The sequence below is a fragment of the Haliotis cracherodii genome, unplaced genomic scaffold (assembly GCF_022045235.1).
Source record: "Haliotis cracherodii isolate W230 unplaced genomic scaffold, xgHalCrac1.p SCAF_23, whole genome shotgun sequence".
Classification (NCBI taxonomy): domain Eukaryota; kingdom Metazoa; phylum Mollusca; class Gastropoda; order Lepetellida; family Haliotidae; genus Haliotis; species Haliotis cracherodii.
Genome location: NW_027266279.1, coordinates 9,551,073 through 9,569,560, shown reverse-complemented (window position 1 = coordinate 9,569,560; position 18,488 = coordinate 9,551,073). Strand labels below are relative to the sequence as shown.

General features: G+C 40.4%; 1 protein-coding gene across 2 annotated transcripts in view; it reads right to left on the bottom strand.

Moving 5' to 3' along the window:
- The window catches only part of LOC139471667 (high affinity cationic amino acid transporter 1-like), a 53,414-nt gene that overhangs the window by 10,575 nt on the left and 24,351 nt on the right, over positions 1–18,488 (bottom strand). Inside the window, exons 9-14 of one of the 2 annotated variants that reach the window (XM_071254113.1) lie at positions 16,900–17,039; positions 16,483–16,585; positions 14,337–14,482; positions 13,702–13,868; positions 12,605–12,713; positions 10,265–11,552 (exon numbers count right to left, since the gene is read on the bottom strand). In XM_071254113.1, coding sequence (XP_071110214.1) covers positions 11,383–11,552; positions 12,605–12,713; positions 13,702–13,868; positions 14,337–14,482; positions 16,483–16,585; positions 16,900–17,039 — 835 coding nt within the window. In that variant the 3' untranslated portion in view covers positions 10,265–11,382. Of the gene's footprint in view, positions 1–10,264; positions 11,553–12,604; positions 12,714–13,701; positions 13,869–14,336; positions 14,483–16,482; positions 16,586–16,899; positions 17,040–18,488 lie in introns of those variants that run through there. The other variant, XM_071254112.1, reaches the window with a different exon arrangement.

Genomic DNA, 18,488 nt, shown 5'->3' with positions numbered 1-18,488 from the left:
TGAGTTTCATCTGATCAAAAAATCATTTCCAATTTTCAAAATATATTGATCCTAGCGCGGAATTATCTGACGCTAAACACGTCAGTACCAACATGTCTGTTCATGAGTGAGTGAGTGAGTTTGGTTTAACGCCGCTTTTAACATTATTCCAGTTATATCGCGGGGTGTCAGTTTAATGTGGGAGGAAAGCCCGAAGTGATGCAGGTCTCAGACGTTTACCACTTCGGTGAAACACACGAGTTTGGGTATGGTGCTGACAAACCTAGAAACATAATCGGGGCGAACCGGGATTCGAACCCACAATCATAGGTTTCTGGCGTGCCCAAGGGACGCAACTCTGCACAGCGAATCGCGGCGCCTTAAACGACTTGGCCACCCGTGCCCCTGTCTGTTCATGAAATATACATAGTAACATTATAAAAGTGATGCAAAATTACTACATTCAATAACCAGTCTATATTCAAAGGCATTTACTGTGCAACGCGAAACGCAAATATTGGGTTTCGGTCAGGGAACAAGAGAACGGTGAGCGAGTTTGTAACGCGCCATCTTCCCGAGGCAAGGGAGTTATACCATCAGTTGCCTCGGGAAGATCCACAAACGCACGAAGTCATAACTTGCGGCGTACGCCAATGAATGCGATTTGGAACGAGAGACGTCGTCAATTATGAGCACTTTTATTAAATGATAGAAGAATCAACGTTGGTGTATTTTCCGGTCAACAAAACCAAGCCATTACTCTGACCCCGTCTTGTAAACAACCACGAATAGTCGGCAGGTTCAACTAACTTAATAATGTTCAGACAGTTATAGACAGTTCGACAAAACACAACACACTGCTCGATGGGGCTTTTCTTTTATCAAGTGGCGTTGAATCCTTTGGATTGAATTAACTGCCTTACACTGGATTGTGTTAGGTAGAAACTACCAGATCAATTGATTGTGAGTAGTGTTACTACGTTCCCTTGTGTCAGAGGGATAACTGTGTTCTAACACACATTTCAATGCCAATATGTATTTATACGACGGGGTATCAACAAGTTTTGTTCCTAGCATTGATTTCAGTGATCCATTCATAAAATGTCCGCAGCTATTTTGCCCTTTGCGCCAAATGGAATCTATTTTGTCAGAAAATCTAGGCAGGTTATTGTATATTCATTGAACTAAAATATTGTCGCGAGCTTTAATCATTTTTTAACATTGTCCCCTTGTAGCTCAATAGAACTCTTCTCCAGGTAAGCTATCCCTGTTTTTGTAGAAGGTCAAATCTTGGTCTCTCAACCAGTCTTCCGCCGCAGCAACACATTCTTGGTCCTAGTTAAATCTCTGACCAAGCAAGTGGGCTTTTTTCAAATTTCGAAAACAGGGGCTAGATGTGAATAAAGGGGATGGGGTAGAAGCTGGTACATCTTCCCGAGACAAGGGAATTAACTGACTGTAAAAGTCCATTTTCCACCCTTGCCAAACTGAGTTTCTTATCACGAGTTATGTCCCTTCTATGTCCCTCCTTTTGACCAATCAGATTCCACCTCCCATATCACTTGCATTTCCTTCAAATAAAATGGCGTCGCCCAGTGTAGACGATCTGATCGATAATCAAGATATATTTTGTAATAAACGGGTCTTACTTCGCGAATTGCACCAAATCACGTGAAACATGAAAAACTTTGGAAAATATCTATTGAGGCTGTGTTGTCGGTACCCATGCTTTGCAAATTCTGCAATCGAGCGAAATATGCACGGCATTTGACGAACCGGATGCTGATTTCATTACGCGATTTTGATTGGACGATGCATAGACTCGTTGATCCAGCCATACCAAGAGCAACCATACACAAGTAAATCAACAGTATGCCATCAAGGTGCCGTGCATGTATTGTCCAACATGGTGGACACACCAGGGACCACTTGCACGAAGCGATCTTTGTACCACGACTATTGTGAGACTATGTTAAAGTATGGACCGTTCGCTTTGTGCAAGTGGGCCCTGATATTCATCTTGGCGAATATAATTTTACAGACATTTCATCAATACACCTCCTCTGTCATTTCATCAGTTCCCTTAGTTTTGGTCGGTAGTACACATTGCAAATTCGCACGATTTCATTACATGATCATATCAGAAGAAAAAAACATATTGACAGACATACGCAAAAGGTCATTTCGACATGGTCTGCCCACGGCAGTTGTTTTTTTCTCTAAAAACAACTTCGTGTCTCAAAGTGGTATAATGGTGTTTGCATTATATGATTATCTCTCATAACCTTTATAACACAGGCGACAATCCAGCCCGAAGCAGCACATTCTGAAAATGAAGCCAATCGTGAACCCCCAAGTGCTGCACAGATAAAAGCGAATCGACCGGGATCGGAATCACCACGAATACAAATTATATTTAATAGGGGTTTGTTTGTAGCCTGGTACATCAGTCTGCTTGTTTTAGACCAGGACTGCAGTCAGTTCCACGTGTCTAAAATATTACTTTACTTTTTGTAATGTATTCTACAGTATTGTAGATTTTGGTTGTTCGTCTGTTTGTTGTTTAACGCCGCACTCAGCAATATTCCAGCTATATGACGGAGGTATGTGAATAATTGAGTCTGAACCAGACAATCCAGTGATTGACATTATGAGCATCGATCTACGCAATTGGGATACGATGACATGCATCAACCATGTCAGCGAGCCTGACCACCCGATCCCGTTAGTTGCCTCTTAAGACAAGCATAGTTGCTAAAGACCTATTCTACCCTGGATCTTCACGGGCCAGCTGTCGGTTAAGAACATGAGCATTGATTCACGTGGCTGCTTGTACTAGTTCGGACTGATGCCGATATACAGTGCTAACCCACGGAGATACCATGCCGCATGTTAGCATGAATACCCTACTCAGACACAGTATACTGACACCGAGCCGACCAGTCCTTGCTTTAGCCCCTTAATGCCGAGCGCGAGACAGGTTAACAACAAGTACCATCTTTTAACATCTTTTTGTAGGACGCAGCCGGGGATTTCCGGGCGGACGCTCTACCACTAGACCACGAAGGCGGTCCGATAAGTGAAGGATTGAGTGGGTGTTAGCTTCCATTAGGCGTAAAGAGAAAAATAACGTTGAAAATCAGTGATGACACCAGGTGTTCGCCTGCAGGGTATGCATATCCTGTCTCACCAGAAGCACCCACCACGATAACAATTTGCAAAAGAAAATAACTGCAAAACGCCGTCCTGAAAATATAAGTTGTTTTGCGGCCTATCTTATCAGCTTAATTTGGAAAGAAATACGTTAGCCCAAAGTGATGCTGATCGTAGACGTTAACCACTTTGGTAAACCCCGAGAAAAGTATGGTGCTAAAAAACCAAGGATCATAATCGGAGCGAACCTGGGATTCGAACCCAGCACCAGCGGATCCTGCACTCTGCACAGCAAATTGAGGCGATGTATTCTACTTCAAATCCTTTACCTTAGTCTGTCTCCCAGACCCAAGAGAATGATGCAAAAAAGGAGTCTAGAATGATTTGGCAAGTCTAGATTGCCTCAGCTCAAGGTCTGAAATCAATGATTGTTCTGGACTCTATTATTTTGATTTGATTTTTTTCATTATGTGAATATATGTAAATTTTGATAAGATAACGTAAGTTCTGCGACTAAATGTCAATTTACAATGACTTATATGTTGGTACGCTTGCGTGCATTCTACTACAGTGTTTATGTCGTGTGAGCAATGTGCCAGTCGTTTAATAGCAAGGATGATTACTTCAATGGACGATAACACTACTGTTACTTTTCTTGGCACTAATTAAAGAGCTAAACTGCTATTCCCTGTTCGTGTATATACATTAGTGTTTATTTACAGATTGAAACAAGAAGTCAGTGACATTTAGACGTTGTTGTTCGAAAAGGCGAAGAGCTTGACGTCATTCGATCTGTATGTACCTTTATTGTGAGATTTGGGACCGTGGGTTTCCTTGACGCGTGAAGTCACAAAGCGAACCCAAAACACGTGGTAGGTCCACACACGCGCACGCTCATACACGCGCACGCACATTTACCTCCTAGATCCCGTGGCCTCGTAGATACTGTCTGCCCGGAGAGCGAAAGGTCCGGAGATCGATCCCCAGGCGCGTCATTCTAAATGACTTTCAAAGGTGGTACTTGACTGGCAATCGGCATTAAGAGGATCAGAGCACGGGAATAGTGTACTGTGTCTGTACGTTGCAATATGAGTGAAACAGCAATCTAGCTGAAGTATAACTCTAGCCGTGCCTGAATGTGATATCTATGTTAAACTGTGACACAGCACGTGGGTGCGCTCTCTAATCGCAATAATAACATCTGATGAAAACAGCTGAATCGTTTCTGGCATTCTTTTGAAAAATATAACCTGTTCCTAAAATGCTCTCTCTCTGTTCCTAAAATGCTCGCTCTCTCTCTCTCTCTCTCTCTCTCTCTCTCTCTCGAAGAACGGTCTGAAGGCTAGGGCTATGAATTTAATGGTCAGCATAAACAATCTACGTGTATGAAGCGTTCGTAAAATGTAAGCATCCATCAGTTATTCTTGGTTGCGGGTTCAGTGCCAGCAAACCCAGGAACGTCAACAACACGAGGACAGGATTAAAACCCGGGATCGGCGGATCCTGGCACCACTAAAAAACGCTTTTGGCATATATGCTCCCACCCCTCCTGAGTAAGGTTGCCATCTTCCCGAGGCAAGAGAGTTAACTGACTTTGAAAGTCCAGTTTCCACCCTTGCCGAACTAGGCTTGAATTCCTGGGCTCGATCGTAGCGACACCAGTGGCTGTTACGAGTTATGTCCTTTCTATGCCTCTCCTATTGACCAATCAGATTCAACCTCTCGTATCACTTGCATTTGCTTCAAACAAGACGATGTGATCGTAAATCAAGATCAATATTGTGATAAAACGAGTCTTACATCGCGAAATGCATCAAATCACGTGAGCACCTTGATTAAAAACAGGAAAAGATTCAGAAAATATCTGTTGACAACGAATTAGCGGTGCACATGCTTTGCAAATCCTGCAGTCGACCGAAATCTGCATGACACTTTACGAACCGGATTTCGATATCGGTACGCGATTTTGATTGGACTATGCATAGACTCGTTAGTCCAGCCATATAATGAGCGCCTCAGGCGGGTAATTGAAACTAGTTACGTGCAGATTACTATCGCACGACACATCACGATAAGTGACAATTCAAGTTGTTTTCGTTTCCCCTGCTGTCATATTAGACGAACTACATGCAGTGGGGCTGGACGTAACACGGTACACAGTGATTTAATGAAGCACCCCTGCTCCATTGAGTGAGTGAGTGAGTTGGGTTTAACGCCGCTTTGAACAGTATTCCAGTCATATCGCGGCGTGTCAGCTTAATGTGGGAGGAAAGCCCAAAGTGATGCAGGTCTCAGACGTTTACCACTTCGGTGAAACACACGAGCACGGTATGGTGCAGACAATCCTAGAAACATAATTGGGGCGAACCGGGATTCGAACCCACAATCATAGGTTTCTGGCATACCCAAGGGACGCAACTCTGCAAAGCGAATCGCGGCACCTTATATGACTGGGCCATCCGTGCGCCCCCCCCCCCCCTTCATTGATGCAGGTTACGGAATAAGCAATAAGTCGACTGAACTCGATTCTGAATTCGTGAAGCACATTTGGTACTGCCTCACGTACAAACTAAATAAAATCCTCGGACCAGAGACCATATACCACATATGGACGGTCGGACAGACAGACAGACAAACATACATTTCTTGATTTATGTATATTTGGATTTATACATCCAGTTCGATTCCTAAGCTACGGAAGCCTTTTAGGGCCATTTGGGTTGTTTTATTTTTTTCGATACTATCTTGAAATTTCAAGATACTAAGTTGAAATTTCATGAAACTAAGTTGAAATTTCAAGATACTATCGTTAAATATCAAGATACTATCTTAAAATTTCCAGATAGTAACGGGGAAAAAAATGGCCCTAAAAGGCTTCCATACGTAGCTGAGCCTGGTCACGAAAAGAATTTGCTATAGCAGTACATTTCATTTACAGAAAACGATGTTCAACAAATACGAAAAATACATTCTTATACCCAGAGAACAATTTATTGTTCTTGATAACAGATATATTGAATAAAACAGCCCACTGTATAAAACAAATAACCCACTGATTGGGAGAAGGTACAAAACAATACATTTTGTGAACAAGAAACATCCACAATCCTCCATGAAAGGGGAGACCCATCAGTAACAGCCGTATCATTAAACCTAATGTGTGAATTGGAGTATGAAACACACGAGCGACTGTGCTCCAAGACCTGGTGAAAACGTCCAGTCAGTGAGTTGGGGTTTATCCAACTTTTAGCAAATACCAGAAATGTCAAAGGGGATTCAATCAGTGTTGTCATGTAACACAGCACTCAGCATTATGACAGGGTTAGTAAATGATCAAGTCAGTCACACAAGCCAGTGATCGACATCATGAGCATCGATCCACGCAGTTGAGTTATGATTACATGCAAGTCAACGAGCCTGACTATCCAATCCATTTTTTATAATAATAATAATAATATTATTAAAAAAATAATAATAATAATGAGCCTAACTGTGCCAGGATCACCCAAACCCTCTTTGCTGCATTTTTTATTTTAATCTGTAAATAATAATAATAAAAATAATAATAATAATAATAATAATAATAATAATATTTTAAAAAATTATAATAGGCCATTTATATTGCGCATATTTCCACACCACTCAAGAGCATGCTCAAAGTGCCATTATTACTGCCAGCATAAGTTGTGGAGGATGAATATTCTTAGCCTGCACTCATTGTACACAGGTGTTATATGGAGACAGCTCTCTGTACGATTAAGGATATTTTCATTGTTTATAGATTGACTGATTTCTGCAGTAAGCAGTTTGAGTAAGGGACCTTCCATTTAGCATTTGTTTGGGAGAAGTGGGGCTGGATTTTTTGTAAGAGACAAACTATTCTTTTTTCGCTGGAAGGGGAAGCCGAACAGTGTTTTTTTCATGCATGGAATAAATGTTGGTTCCAAACTTCCCATATGTGGACTGTCTTTACTTCATGACTTTGGTTCCAAATATGCATGAGAATCAATGTGTTCCAAACTTTCCATATATGGAGTTTACTTTCTCAAAAATGAATTTGGATATTTCCAAATATGGATTCCCTGGAACTGTTTTCTTTCGTATTGTGTTTGATTGATTGATTGATTGATTGATTTATAAGGAGGGGTGGTATCTGTTTGGATTTTGTAGGTAACCCAATATAATTAACCTGGCACAATATAATACTTAAAAACTATTATCACAAATATGGTTACAAAGATTACATACATCAACACTACAAAATATTTTTTTCAAATTACCCACTTAGTCTATTGATGCCAATGGTGAATACACATACCGGGTAATAAAAAAATAAAAAACTTATATCATGCATTACACCATGAACAATGCATGCTTTAAGTGCACAACCACAGCAATTAATCTTGAAAGGCATCAGGAACAGATGAGTTTTTCAGGCAAGATTGGGAAAGTGAAAGCTTGGAGACTGTCTCAACTGTATATTTTGGAAATTATTCAACTGTGCTGTGGCAGCGAGAGACTAGATCTTGTTGGAGTGCATCTGCTAAGCAGGACACACAAATATTGTGGAGCATCACCGGATACACAAGACAAAGAATTTTGTAGCTTCTCCTGATGAACAGGAAGCCAATGTACAGTTGTGAAGGACGTGGATGATTGGATGATTCCAAGGCAAACATGGCCACTAGCCCATATCAAAGCCTAGTTTCTACCCTTGCCACATCAAGGCCACTTTTCTTGGCTTGACAGCTTGAGTAGATCAAGAGTTGTGCCCCTTGTAATGAAAACATGATATCCAATCAGATCGCTGTTCTTATCTCGTATAGCTTCACAAAGATGGTGACTACCATAGGCGATGACCTAGTCAAACGAATAGTTTAGCGATTTCATCCCTGACACACAAAAAAAGGAAATCGTTGGGGGGTTTAATAGATGAAAAAGACATGTCAACAAAGACAGGCAGCGGTAAATCACTTTCATACGAAGGTGTACCAGTCATTGATGTTGATTTCATGAAACATTCTCTGATTGTACTATTGATATGTGATCGTCCAATCATATTTAGCACAGGAAAGTGGGCTTGATGTGGCAAGGGTGGAAACAAGACTTTGATAAAAAGGCTAGTGGACGCTCTTGCCTCGGGAAGATGGTTTTGAATATGCTGCAGCTATTTAATAATGGATGTTGGGGCACCAGTCACAACAGTATTGCAGTAATCCATCCTGGATATGACGGGGGAGTGGGGGGAACAAGGAGGATGGTACTGATGTTACCAATATTCCTTAATTTGGAAGGAACAATATTTTGCAATGGAAAGTCTTTGAAAGGCATTTAGAACTGATACACATTACGAAGAGAATTTATGGATGTCAACTTCTTTCTTAAGATGAAGAAATTGTTATCCATAAATTCTCTTCCTTTTGCACTGTGGTTGACACGTCTGTCCATGGAGACCTCTGTGTCAAATACAACAACTCAATCCTTTACAGAAGACGATATGCCATAATCAAAGAATTTCCACTTTGTGGAGCTGAAGTCTTGTGTTTCAGTTGTAACGGAATAAAAATATCACCAATTCACTGGACAAGGATTATATGCAAGCATTGTAAAACAATAATTATTGTTCAAACCTGTCTGTCCATCTCAGACACAGCTTGTTTTATAATAGTTTGGGTCAAGTTTGCAGTTGGCAACGTCCAGTTTCATATTCATGAAAAGGGATTTGCATCACATATACGGTTTCTTGAGATCCAAGGTCATATTGTACGTATTTTTGGTGTATATATTTTTCTAATACGTATAAAAAACATGCATTTTATATGTGGATGACAAAATGTGGTATCATATTGTATAACACACATGCCTCACATTCTGTAACCAAGGAAACACATAGTTAGGACAAATGTACATCACACACATAATAGTATCACATTTTGTGTAACACACCGGCCTAACATTCTGTAAAACTAGTTACAAATAATATGCATCACACACATACTGGTATCACACATGCGCGACACACATATATTGTATAACATGTGGCCACACACACATTCATCAAACAGTGTGATCCACCTAGGATGTTGCAACACACAATCCTGACACACATCGCAACACACATTCATCACACACATTGCAGCACTTTGCAAAACACACATTCACCACACACATTGCAACACTTTGCATAACACATTCACCACACACATTGCAACACTTTGCATAACACACATTCACCACACACATTGCAACACTTTGCATAACACATTCATCACACACATTGCATCACTTTGCATAACACACATTCACCAAAAACATTGCAACATTGCAACACTTTGCATAACACACATTCATCACACACATTGCAACACTTTGCATAACACACATTCATCACACACATTGCAACACTTTGCATATATACACACATTCACCACACACATTGCAACACTTTGCATAACACACATTCATCACACACATTGCAACACTTTGCATAACACACATTCACCACACACATTGCAACGCTTTGCATAACACACATTCACCACACACATTGCAACACTTTGCATAACACACATTCACCACAAACATTGCAACATTGCAACACTTTGCATAACACACATTCATCACACACATTGCAACACTTTGCATAACACACATTCACCACACACATTGCAACACTTTGCGTAACACACATTCACCACAAACATTGCAATTTGTTTTCAAAGATATCAACACTCATTCACAAAAGTGAAAGAAATTCTCGGCAAGCCATGGAGTTTTTCAACATTTATCAACTCGTGTTGATATATAGAGAATCTCACCTGAGTGTCTTTTGATATCAAATATATCAACACAAGTTGATAAAAGTGGAAGAATTCCGAGGCTTGCCGAGGATTTTTGCCACTTTTATCAACGAGGGTTGATATATTTGATATCAAAAGACACTCGGGTGAGATTTTCTATATTTAACACATTCACCACATGCATTATTTAACACATTCACCCCATGCATTATTTAACACATTATTTAACACGAGTTGATAAAAGTGGAAGAATTCCAAGGCTTGCCGAGGATTTTTGCCACTTTTATCAACAAGTGTTGATATATTTGATATCAAAAGACACGAGGGTGAGATTTTATTTATCATCCAACATCATTCTTCCAACTTTTTCAATTTGTAGACAGTAATTAGCAGTGTCTTCAGTGTAAAAAGTACTGCTAACAGCTTCAGTAGCAGAGCCATTAGTGATGTCATTTGATTGTGACATCATGGTAACCAGTGACGTCACAATGGTCTGCAAAGCATTGTGATGTAATTTCATTGCAGCGATATATACAGTGTAGATATCGTTTGATCTCATCCAAGCGATATCTCCTGTGGGAGCCAGTTTTGGTGATAAACATGTATTTGATATCAAAAGACACTCGGGTGAGATTTTCTATATCTAACACATTCACCACATGCATTATTTAACACATTCACCCCATGCATTATTTAACACATTATTTAACACATTCACAACATGCATTATGTAACATGTGATTGAACACATTCATCACATGTGTTATGTAACATTATTTAACAAGTTCACCAGATGCGTTATTTAACTCATTATGTAACACATTTACAACTTGCATTGTGTAACACATTACCTAACACATTCACCACATGTTTATGTAACACATTTTTTAACACATTCACAACATGCATTATGTAAACACATTATTTAACACATTCATCACATGCGTTTTGTAAGACATTATTTAATACATTCATCACATGCGTTATGTAACACATTATTTAATACATACATCACATGCATTGTGTAACACATTATTTAACACATTCATCACATGCATTATGTAACACATTACTTAACACATTCACCAAATGTGTAACGTAACACATTATTAAACACATTCACTACATGCAACACATTTTATCATCACACCACTGTATAACACACATGGTGAGACATATTGAACAAAACAAACATAAAATACTTCAGTTTCAGGTCATAAAAATAAGTTAGATATATATGTATATAAGATATGGTTAGTTGGGGGACAAACAATAAACATATAGTTTAACGCAAGTTTTGATGAGGTCGCAGAACTAGCGCTGAATGTTGAATATCTGAGGGTAACGAGTTATTGGATGGATCAGTCCAGCTACCAGAAACAAGAATTCTATTTTTGTGGCTCATCACTCGAACATCTCCCTCTTTGTGGAGCACACGCAGTATTTTGTATTACGTCCCGGATTCTTCATCACTATACAGCTGTTCATGAGGACGCTGTATCAATGATGCATCCTCATCATCTTTCAGGAGTTCTAACTTTGAGGCAGGAAGGTTGTTGTGCTCGGGGTTAAGGGAACCGCTGCTCTGCCAGATGCCGTAGGTGAAGTAAATGGTAAATCCTGGTGAGGGAAAGGTCAAGGTCAGTGCAAAGGTCAAGATGAGTGCAGGTAGAAATAGGCGTGTGATGTTATGCTGCTGAGAGTAATAATCAAGCCGTATCACTGAAGGGGATCCACAAGAATCAGTTTGTATCCATTTCGGGGATGTAACACAAATGGTTTAATAATGAGTGAGTTGGATTTGACACTGTTTTTAACAGCATTCCAGTTGTATCGCGGCGTGTCAGCTTAATATGGGAGGAAAGCCCGAAGTGATGCAGGTTTCGGAAGGTTACCACTTTGATGAAACCTTAAAGCACGGGTATGATGCTGACAAACCTACAAGAATAATCAGAGAGGACCGGGATTCAAACCCACAATCACAGGTTTCTGGTGTGCCCATAGGATGCAACTTTGCACAGGAAATTGCATAGATGACTGGGCCACCTGTGCCCCTGTTAAACTATGAGGCTTCTCAATTGTAAAGAATTGTGCGATCAGCATATTTGTGACTGAAACAAATGCATTTGATACTTGAACCCCTCTTTTTAAGTGTAAAACAAAGCCACTTTGACACAGCTGGAGATAAAAGAGGTGGTTGTTTTGGGAAAAGCAAAGCAAATGGAAATGCCATGGTTGGAGAAAGTGTCATCTTATTTTGTTTTCTGTTGCATATAGATAGTTACTTAGCCTGCAGTCTACAACACACAAGAATACAAAAATATTCTGTTTTTCCTGGATGATCAGTGATCAATTACCAGAGTCAACTCCATCACAGCAGGGTTATGAATCTGGAATATTTGTTTGTTTGTTTGTTGTTTAACGCCGCACTCAGCAATTTTCTAGCCATATGACGGCGGTCAGTAAATAATCAATTCTGGATTAGACAATCCACACAATTAGGATCAATGACATGCATCAACCAAGTCAGCGAACCTGACCACCCAATCCCGTTAGTCATCTCTTACGACAAGCATAGTTGCCTTTCATGGCAAGCATGGGTTGCTGAAGACCTATTCTACCGCGGGTTTTCACGGGTCAGTACAACACAGTATCAATGGAATACTTCCTACCTATCGCCATCCAGACTCCAAACCTGATCCATGTAGGGACTGAGAGTTTCATCATTAAATAGATGTTGATGAAGGCACTCAGAGCAGGAATCCAGGGTAGGCCTGGAACCTGATAAGAAATATAACAAGAAATATTAGTGCTCAAAGATGTTGATGAAGAAACACCGGAAGGCAGGTCACCTGTCAAGATCAAAACAAGAAATATTGGTGATCAATGATTACGATGAAAAAATACTGGTAGGCAAGATAAAAAGAAGAAATGTATGTCATTTGTCAAAATTATGCAATTTGTGGGGTCTTGTCACAACAATAATGATAAAATTGAAAAGCTTCAGAGTGAGTGAGTGAAAACAGAATGGATAGACAGGATATCTCTGAAGATGTAAATGGGAAATAAGTTTGGTCGGAAATCAGAATGGGCAGACAGGATACCTCTGAAGAGGTAAAGGGGAGATAAGTTTGGTCGGAAATCAGAATGGGCAGACAGGATACCTCTGAAGAAGTACAGGGGAAATAAGTTTGTTCGAAAATCAGAAGGGGCAGACAGGATACCTCTGAAGAAGTACAGGGGAAATAAGTTTGTTCGAAAATCAGAAGGGGCAGACAGGATACCTCTGAAGAGGTAAAGGGGAAATAAGTTTGGTCGAAAATCAGAAGGGGCAGACAGGATACCTCTGAAGATGTACAGGGGAAATAAGTTTGGTCGAAAATCAGAAGGGGCAGACATGATACCTCTGAAGATGTACAGGGGAAATAAGTTTGGTCGAAAATCAGAATGGGCAGACAGGATACCTCTGAAGAGGTAAAGGGGAAATAAGTTTGGTCGAAAATCAGAAGGGGCAGACAGGGTACCTCTGAAGATGTACAGGGGAAATAAGTTTGGTCGAAAATCAGAATGGGTAGACAGGATACCTCTGAAGATGTACAGGGGAAATAAGTTTGGTCAGTAATCAGCATGGGTAGACATGATACCTCTAAAGAAATAAGAGAGTCAGAGCTCAGCAGAGAATCACGGGTAGTGGATGATCAGACACAGAGGAGAAAATAGTCAGTATGCAGTCAGTGAAACAAATGTAGAAATAGTTTATGAGACTTACCTTAAACCATAGTTTAGATTTGTTCTGTGGTTGTCTCCAGACAACAATGACAGCCAGCAGCACAGCAGAGCCAAATATAATTGTCAGGACTATTGCCCACCATGAAAGCTTCACCAGGTACGGCTCAGCGTAGATTAACATGGCACACAAGGCAGTGATTGCAAGAACTGAAAGCATAGTTTGGTATCGGAAAACAGGATTTGTCATTCATACATGTGAAATGAAATAAGGTTCTAGGTTATTGCACGTATATACAATCTCATTAAAATCAGATCTTAGTTCTCTCTACCGCTAACTAAAGATCCGAGGACATCCCATTACGGGTTACGTCAGACCAACCTTGCGCGAACTTTAACCGACCAATGGAATGACCAATCAGAAGGCAGGTTTCTCGTGCTTTACGGCACTTATTTCAAATTGGTGAATACGCTTCAAAACATATTTTGACAAACATTCGGGAATCGAACCCGGGTCTTCGGCATGACGAGCGAACGCTTTAACCACTAGGCTACCCGACCGCCCCTTGAGACCTTGAGTGGGTACCCGGGTAGGGTCAGGTAATGAGGGCGTGGGTATTCGGGTAGTAAATTTGGACTCATCCGAGCCCTACAGGCTACCCCACTGCCCCAACTTACGGAGCAGTCCTACACTGTACGATGTTAAGCTGCCTGAGATAGTAGTGGGATCGCTACTCCGTGGACTGAAGAGGTCCCGGGACGAGATCTTCCCGGTCATAGGCTGGTCAGGCACTTCACCTGTCAGGTATTCGTCTGTCTGATACCTGGAACATGCACAGATAAATATACATACTGGAACATGCACACAGGATGTAAATATACATACTAGAATGTAAAAACAGGTAAATAAACATACTGGAACATGCACACAGGTAAATATACATACTAGAACATGCACACAGGTAAATATTCATACTGGAACATGCACACAGGTAAATATTCATACTGGAATGTAAACACAGGTAAATATACATACTCAGTAAACATGTAGGTATATATGTAGGTTTACATGTTACATTTCAACACCATAATACCATAATATGATAAACTGGAATTTGCAAAGTCCTATCCTCACTTTTAAATAAATTTTACGTGTGGTTCACCTCACTCACCGGCCATTAATCTAATGAAGCACCCTTAAAATGACTGACATGGACGTCTTTTTAAACTTCAAAAAACGTTTATGAAAAATATATGTATTCACTCAAACTATACTGACTGATTCTTGAGCATCCATCTCCTGAGAATTCACAGACTGTTTATAAATATTAACAAACAAACGTTAAATAAAAATAAGTGAACTTGTGTTTTTCAAATATATAAAGAAAGAAGTCATAATATACAGGTAAATATACTGTAAATCCTGAAGAAAAAAAATGATAAAAATTAATTGAAAAAAAAGAATTCTTGAAAAGAATAGTTACACTTCAGACATTGAAACAAAAGAAATTGCCTGCCACATAGAATACATTGTTGCGAGGCGTTTTTCTTTATAAAACATTCAGGCTCATTGTTTTAAATAACAAAATATCTGGGTATGTAGCTGTACCTGAAAAAATATATAACCTCGATACAAAATCACAGGTCCCCTTCCTTCCCTCCGAAAAATCAAATGATCGACCCCTTAATAAGGTGAGGTGAAATGGGGTTTAACGTCGCGTCCAAGATTATTGCACTTATGTAGCGACGTGCATGTACGTGTGTGTGGGTGTGTGGCTGCTTGTACTAGTCCGGACTGATGCCGATTTATAGTGCTAGCTCACTGAGATACCATGCCGCAGTTTAACATGAATACCTCACTCAGACACAGTATACTGACTCCGAGCCGACCAGTCCTTGTTTTAGCCCCTTAATAAAGATTCTACAGATGTATGAATTTTCTAAGGTAGTAAGCAGTTTACTGATTAATGTATTCATTTCATTATTAATTGATTTAGAAGGATAAAGCTTGTAAAAGGTTTTCTCAGGTTTGTTTTCAACTTATTTTTGACAAAAAATGGTTCTCAAAATAGAAATAACATTTTTTAAGGTGATCTCTTGACAGTTTGTTGCTGTTTGTTTGTTTGTTTGTTGTTTAACGCCGAACTCTGGAATGTTCCAGCCATATGATGTCAGTCTGTAATATTCGAGTCTGGGCCAGACAATCCAGTGATGATGACATCAACCAAGTTAGTATCTAAGTACAAATGTGATTTATTCTTGTGACACCTTGGAGATTTTCATATTCCTGAAATTTGTTAAGAGATATGACCGGAAGAAAAATACATTTATTCCACATTTGTGCAACGGTATCACAAGGACCTTTTTGGTCAAATTGTTTGTTTGTTGTTTAACGCCACACTCAGCAATATTTCAGCTATATGACGACAACCTGTAAAAAATTGATTTGTCTTTGTTATTAAAATTTGGATGAGATGACATGCCGCAACCAAGTCAATGAGCCTAATCACCCGATCCCATTAGCCTCCTCTTATGACAAGCATAGTCGCCTTTTACAGCAAGCATGGGTAGCTGAAGACCTATTCTACCCCAGATCTTCACGGGTCGTTGGTCAAATTGAGCCAAACTTTCAGACGTAAAAACATAAATAGATTGCATGTTTGGGACATATGAACCCAGCAAGCATAGATAAAGATAAAAGCATCAAAACGGAAGATCTTAAATGTTTTTGAGCAGCATTTTGACTACAGTTTGACTTGGAACATTTAAGAGGTTTCTTTGGTGGGGGGGGGGGGATCTATACAGTACATGGTAGACTTCTAACCTGAGTATTAGAACACAGACAGCCACCAGGGTGTAGGCCAGCAGTGTGCCTATCGACATCATGTCCACCAACTCCTTCAGGTCGAACAGCATCGCCATGGCACCTGGAAGGGAGACGTAAATCACTGACTGTCTTAGTCTGGGGCTTCCTTTGTTTTTGTGTTTGTTTGTTTTTTTGTTTTGTTTAATGCCGCACTCGGCAATATTCCAGCTATATGACAGCGGTCTGTAAATAATCTCCTGTATTAAAGTTAAATCTCCCAACTTTAAGCGAAATCTCCCCCATCTTAAAGTTAAAACTCTACCATTTAAAGTTAAATCTCCATCATTTTAAAGTTAAACCTTCCCATTTAATCGTCATGGGGATGGACAGGTCTGGCACATGTAGAAAGTGCTCAAAGTAGTACACATGACTTACCTGCAAATACACCTGAGATCATGGTCCCTACCACAGGGGTCTGGAAACGAGGGATAACTTTACCAAGGAACCGAAACAGAAGGCCATCATTCCCCATTGCATAGAGGATTCTGGGTAGAGGAAACATGGCACCGAGAAGACTGCAAATAGAACAGCATGTGTCAGTTGTCAGCAGCAAAGTATATCTGTAGGATATTGGGATCCGTCAAGACATATTGATGGTGTTTGTTTGTCCCAAATATTGTTGTTTTTTTTCAGACCAAAAAAGGATGACGAAAAATAGACTTTTCAGTGTACGAATTTGTCTGAACAGAACATGAAAAGCCACAATAAGAAAATAAAATAAAAGTAGACATTAACATGTATACGCCCAGCCAGCTAACATTGATGGATAATATAATATAATTGTATACTACCAAAAAATTACCCAATCAAAGAAACAATACATATTTTAAATAACAACTGATAGATGCATTTTTAGTTGTCTTTTGTCAGTCAAGCAACACTCTTTTTTTAAAAAAAAGGCCATCTCGGAAGTAAATACTTTTGAATACATTTCATTGTAAAAATATCAGACATCTTGCACTTTAAACAGCATCAACAACCCACTCATTTGCCAACCAAACAAACCACCCACTATCCTACAGACCCACCCACCCACTATCCTACAGATCCACCCACCCACTATCCTACAGACCCACATCACCAAACCAACCACCCACTATCCTACAGACCCCCATCACTGAACCAACCACCCACTATCCTACAGACCCACCCACCCACTATCCTACAGACCCCCATCACCGAACCAACCACCCACTATCCTACAGACCCACAAACCAACTATCCTACAGACCCACATCACCAAACCAACCACCCACTATCCTACAGACCCACCCACCCACTATCCTACAGACCCCCATCACCGAACCAACCACCCACTATCCTACAGACCCACCCACCCACTATCCTACAGACCCACATCACCAAACCAACCACCCACTATCCTACAGACCCACCAACCAACTATCCTACAGACCCACATTACCGAACCAACCACCCACTATCCTACAGACCCACCAACCCACTATCCTACAGACCCACCAACCCACTATCCTACAGACCCCCATCACCGAACCAACCACCCACTATCCTACAGCCCCACTACCCACACACCATCCTACAGACCCCCATCACCGAACCACCTACTATCCTACAGCCCCACTACCCACACACCATCCCAGACCCCACCACCAGGCCAACCACCCACCCTTCTACTACCCACACCCAACCCCCCAGCTGATAAAACACTGATAACCCAGTATGAAGCTTTCCGCACATACACCCACGCAAGCTGCATTCCATTGCTTGACACCTTCATCACACTCTGTGTAACATCGCTGCCAGCAGTGTGGGCATGACCATTACAAGAATCTTGAAATTAGACCTCTGACCCCAAATGTAGTAACGTTTATACTTTTGTTTATGTCTCTGAGAATGCAATCATTGTGAATTTTGCAAAGGTTTACTACAAACCATATTTCCCAGATGAATTTAACTTTTGTTTGTTTGATCCGATTGGTTTGAGA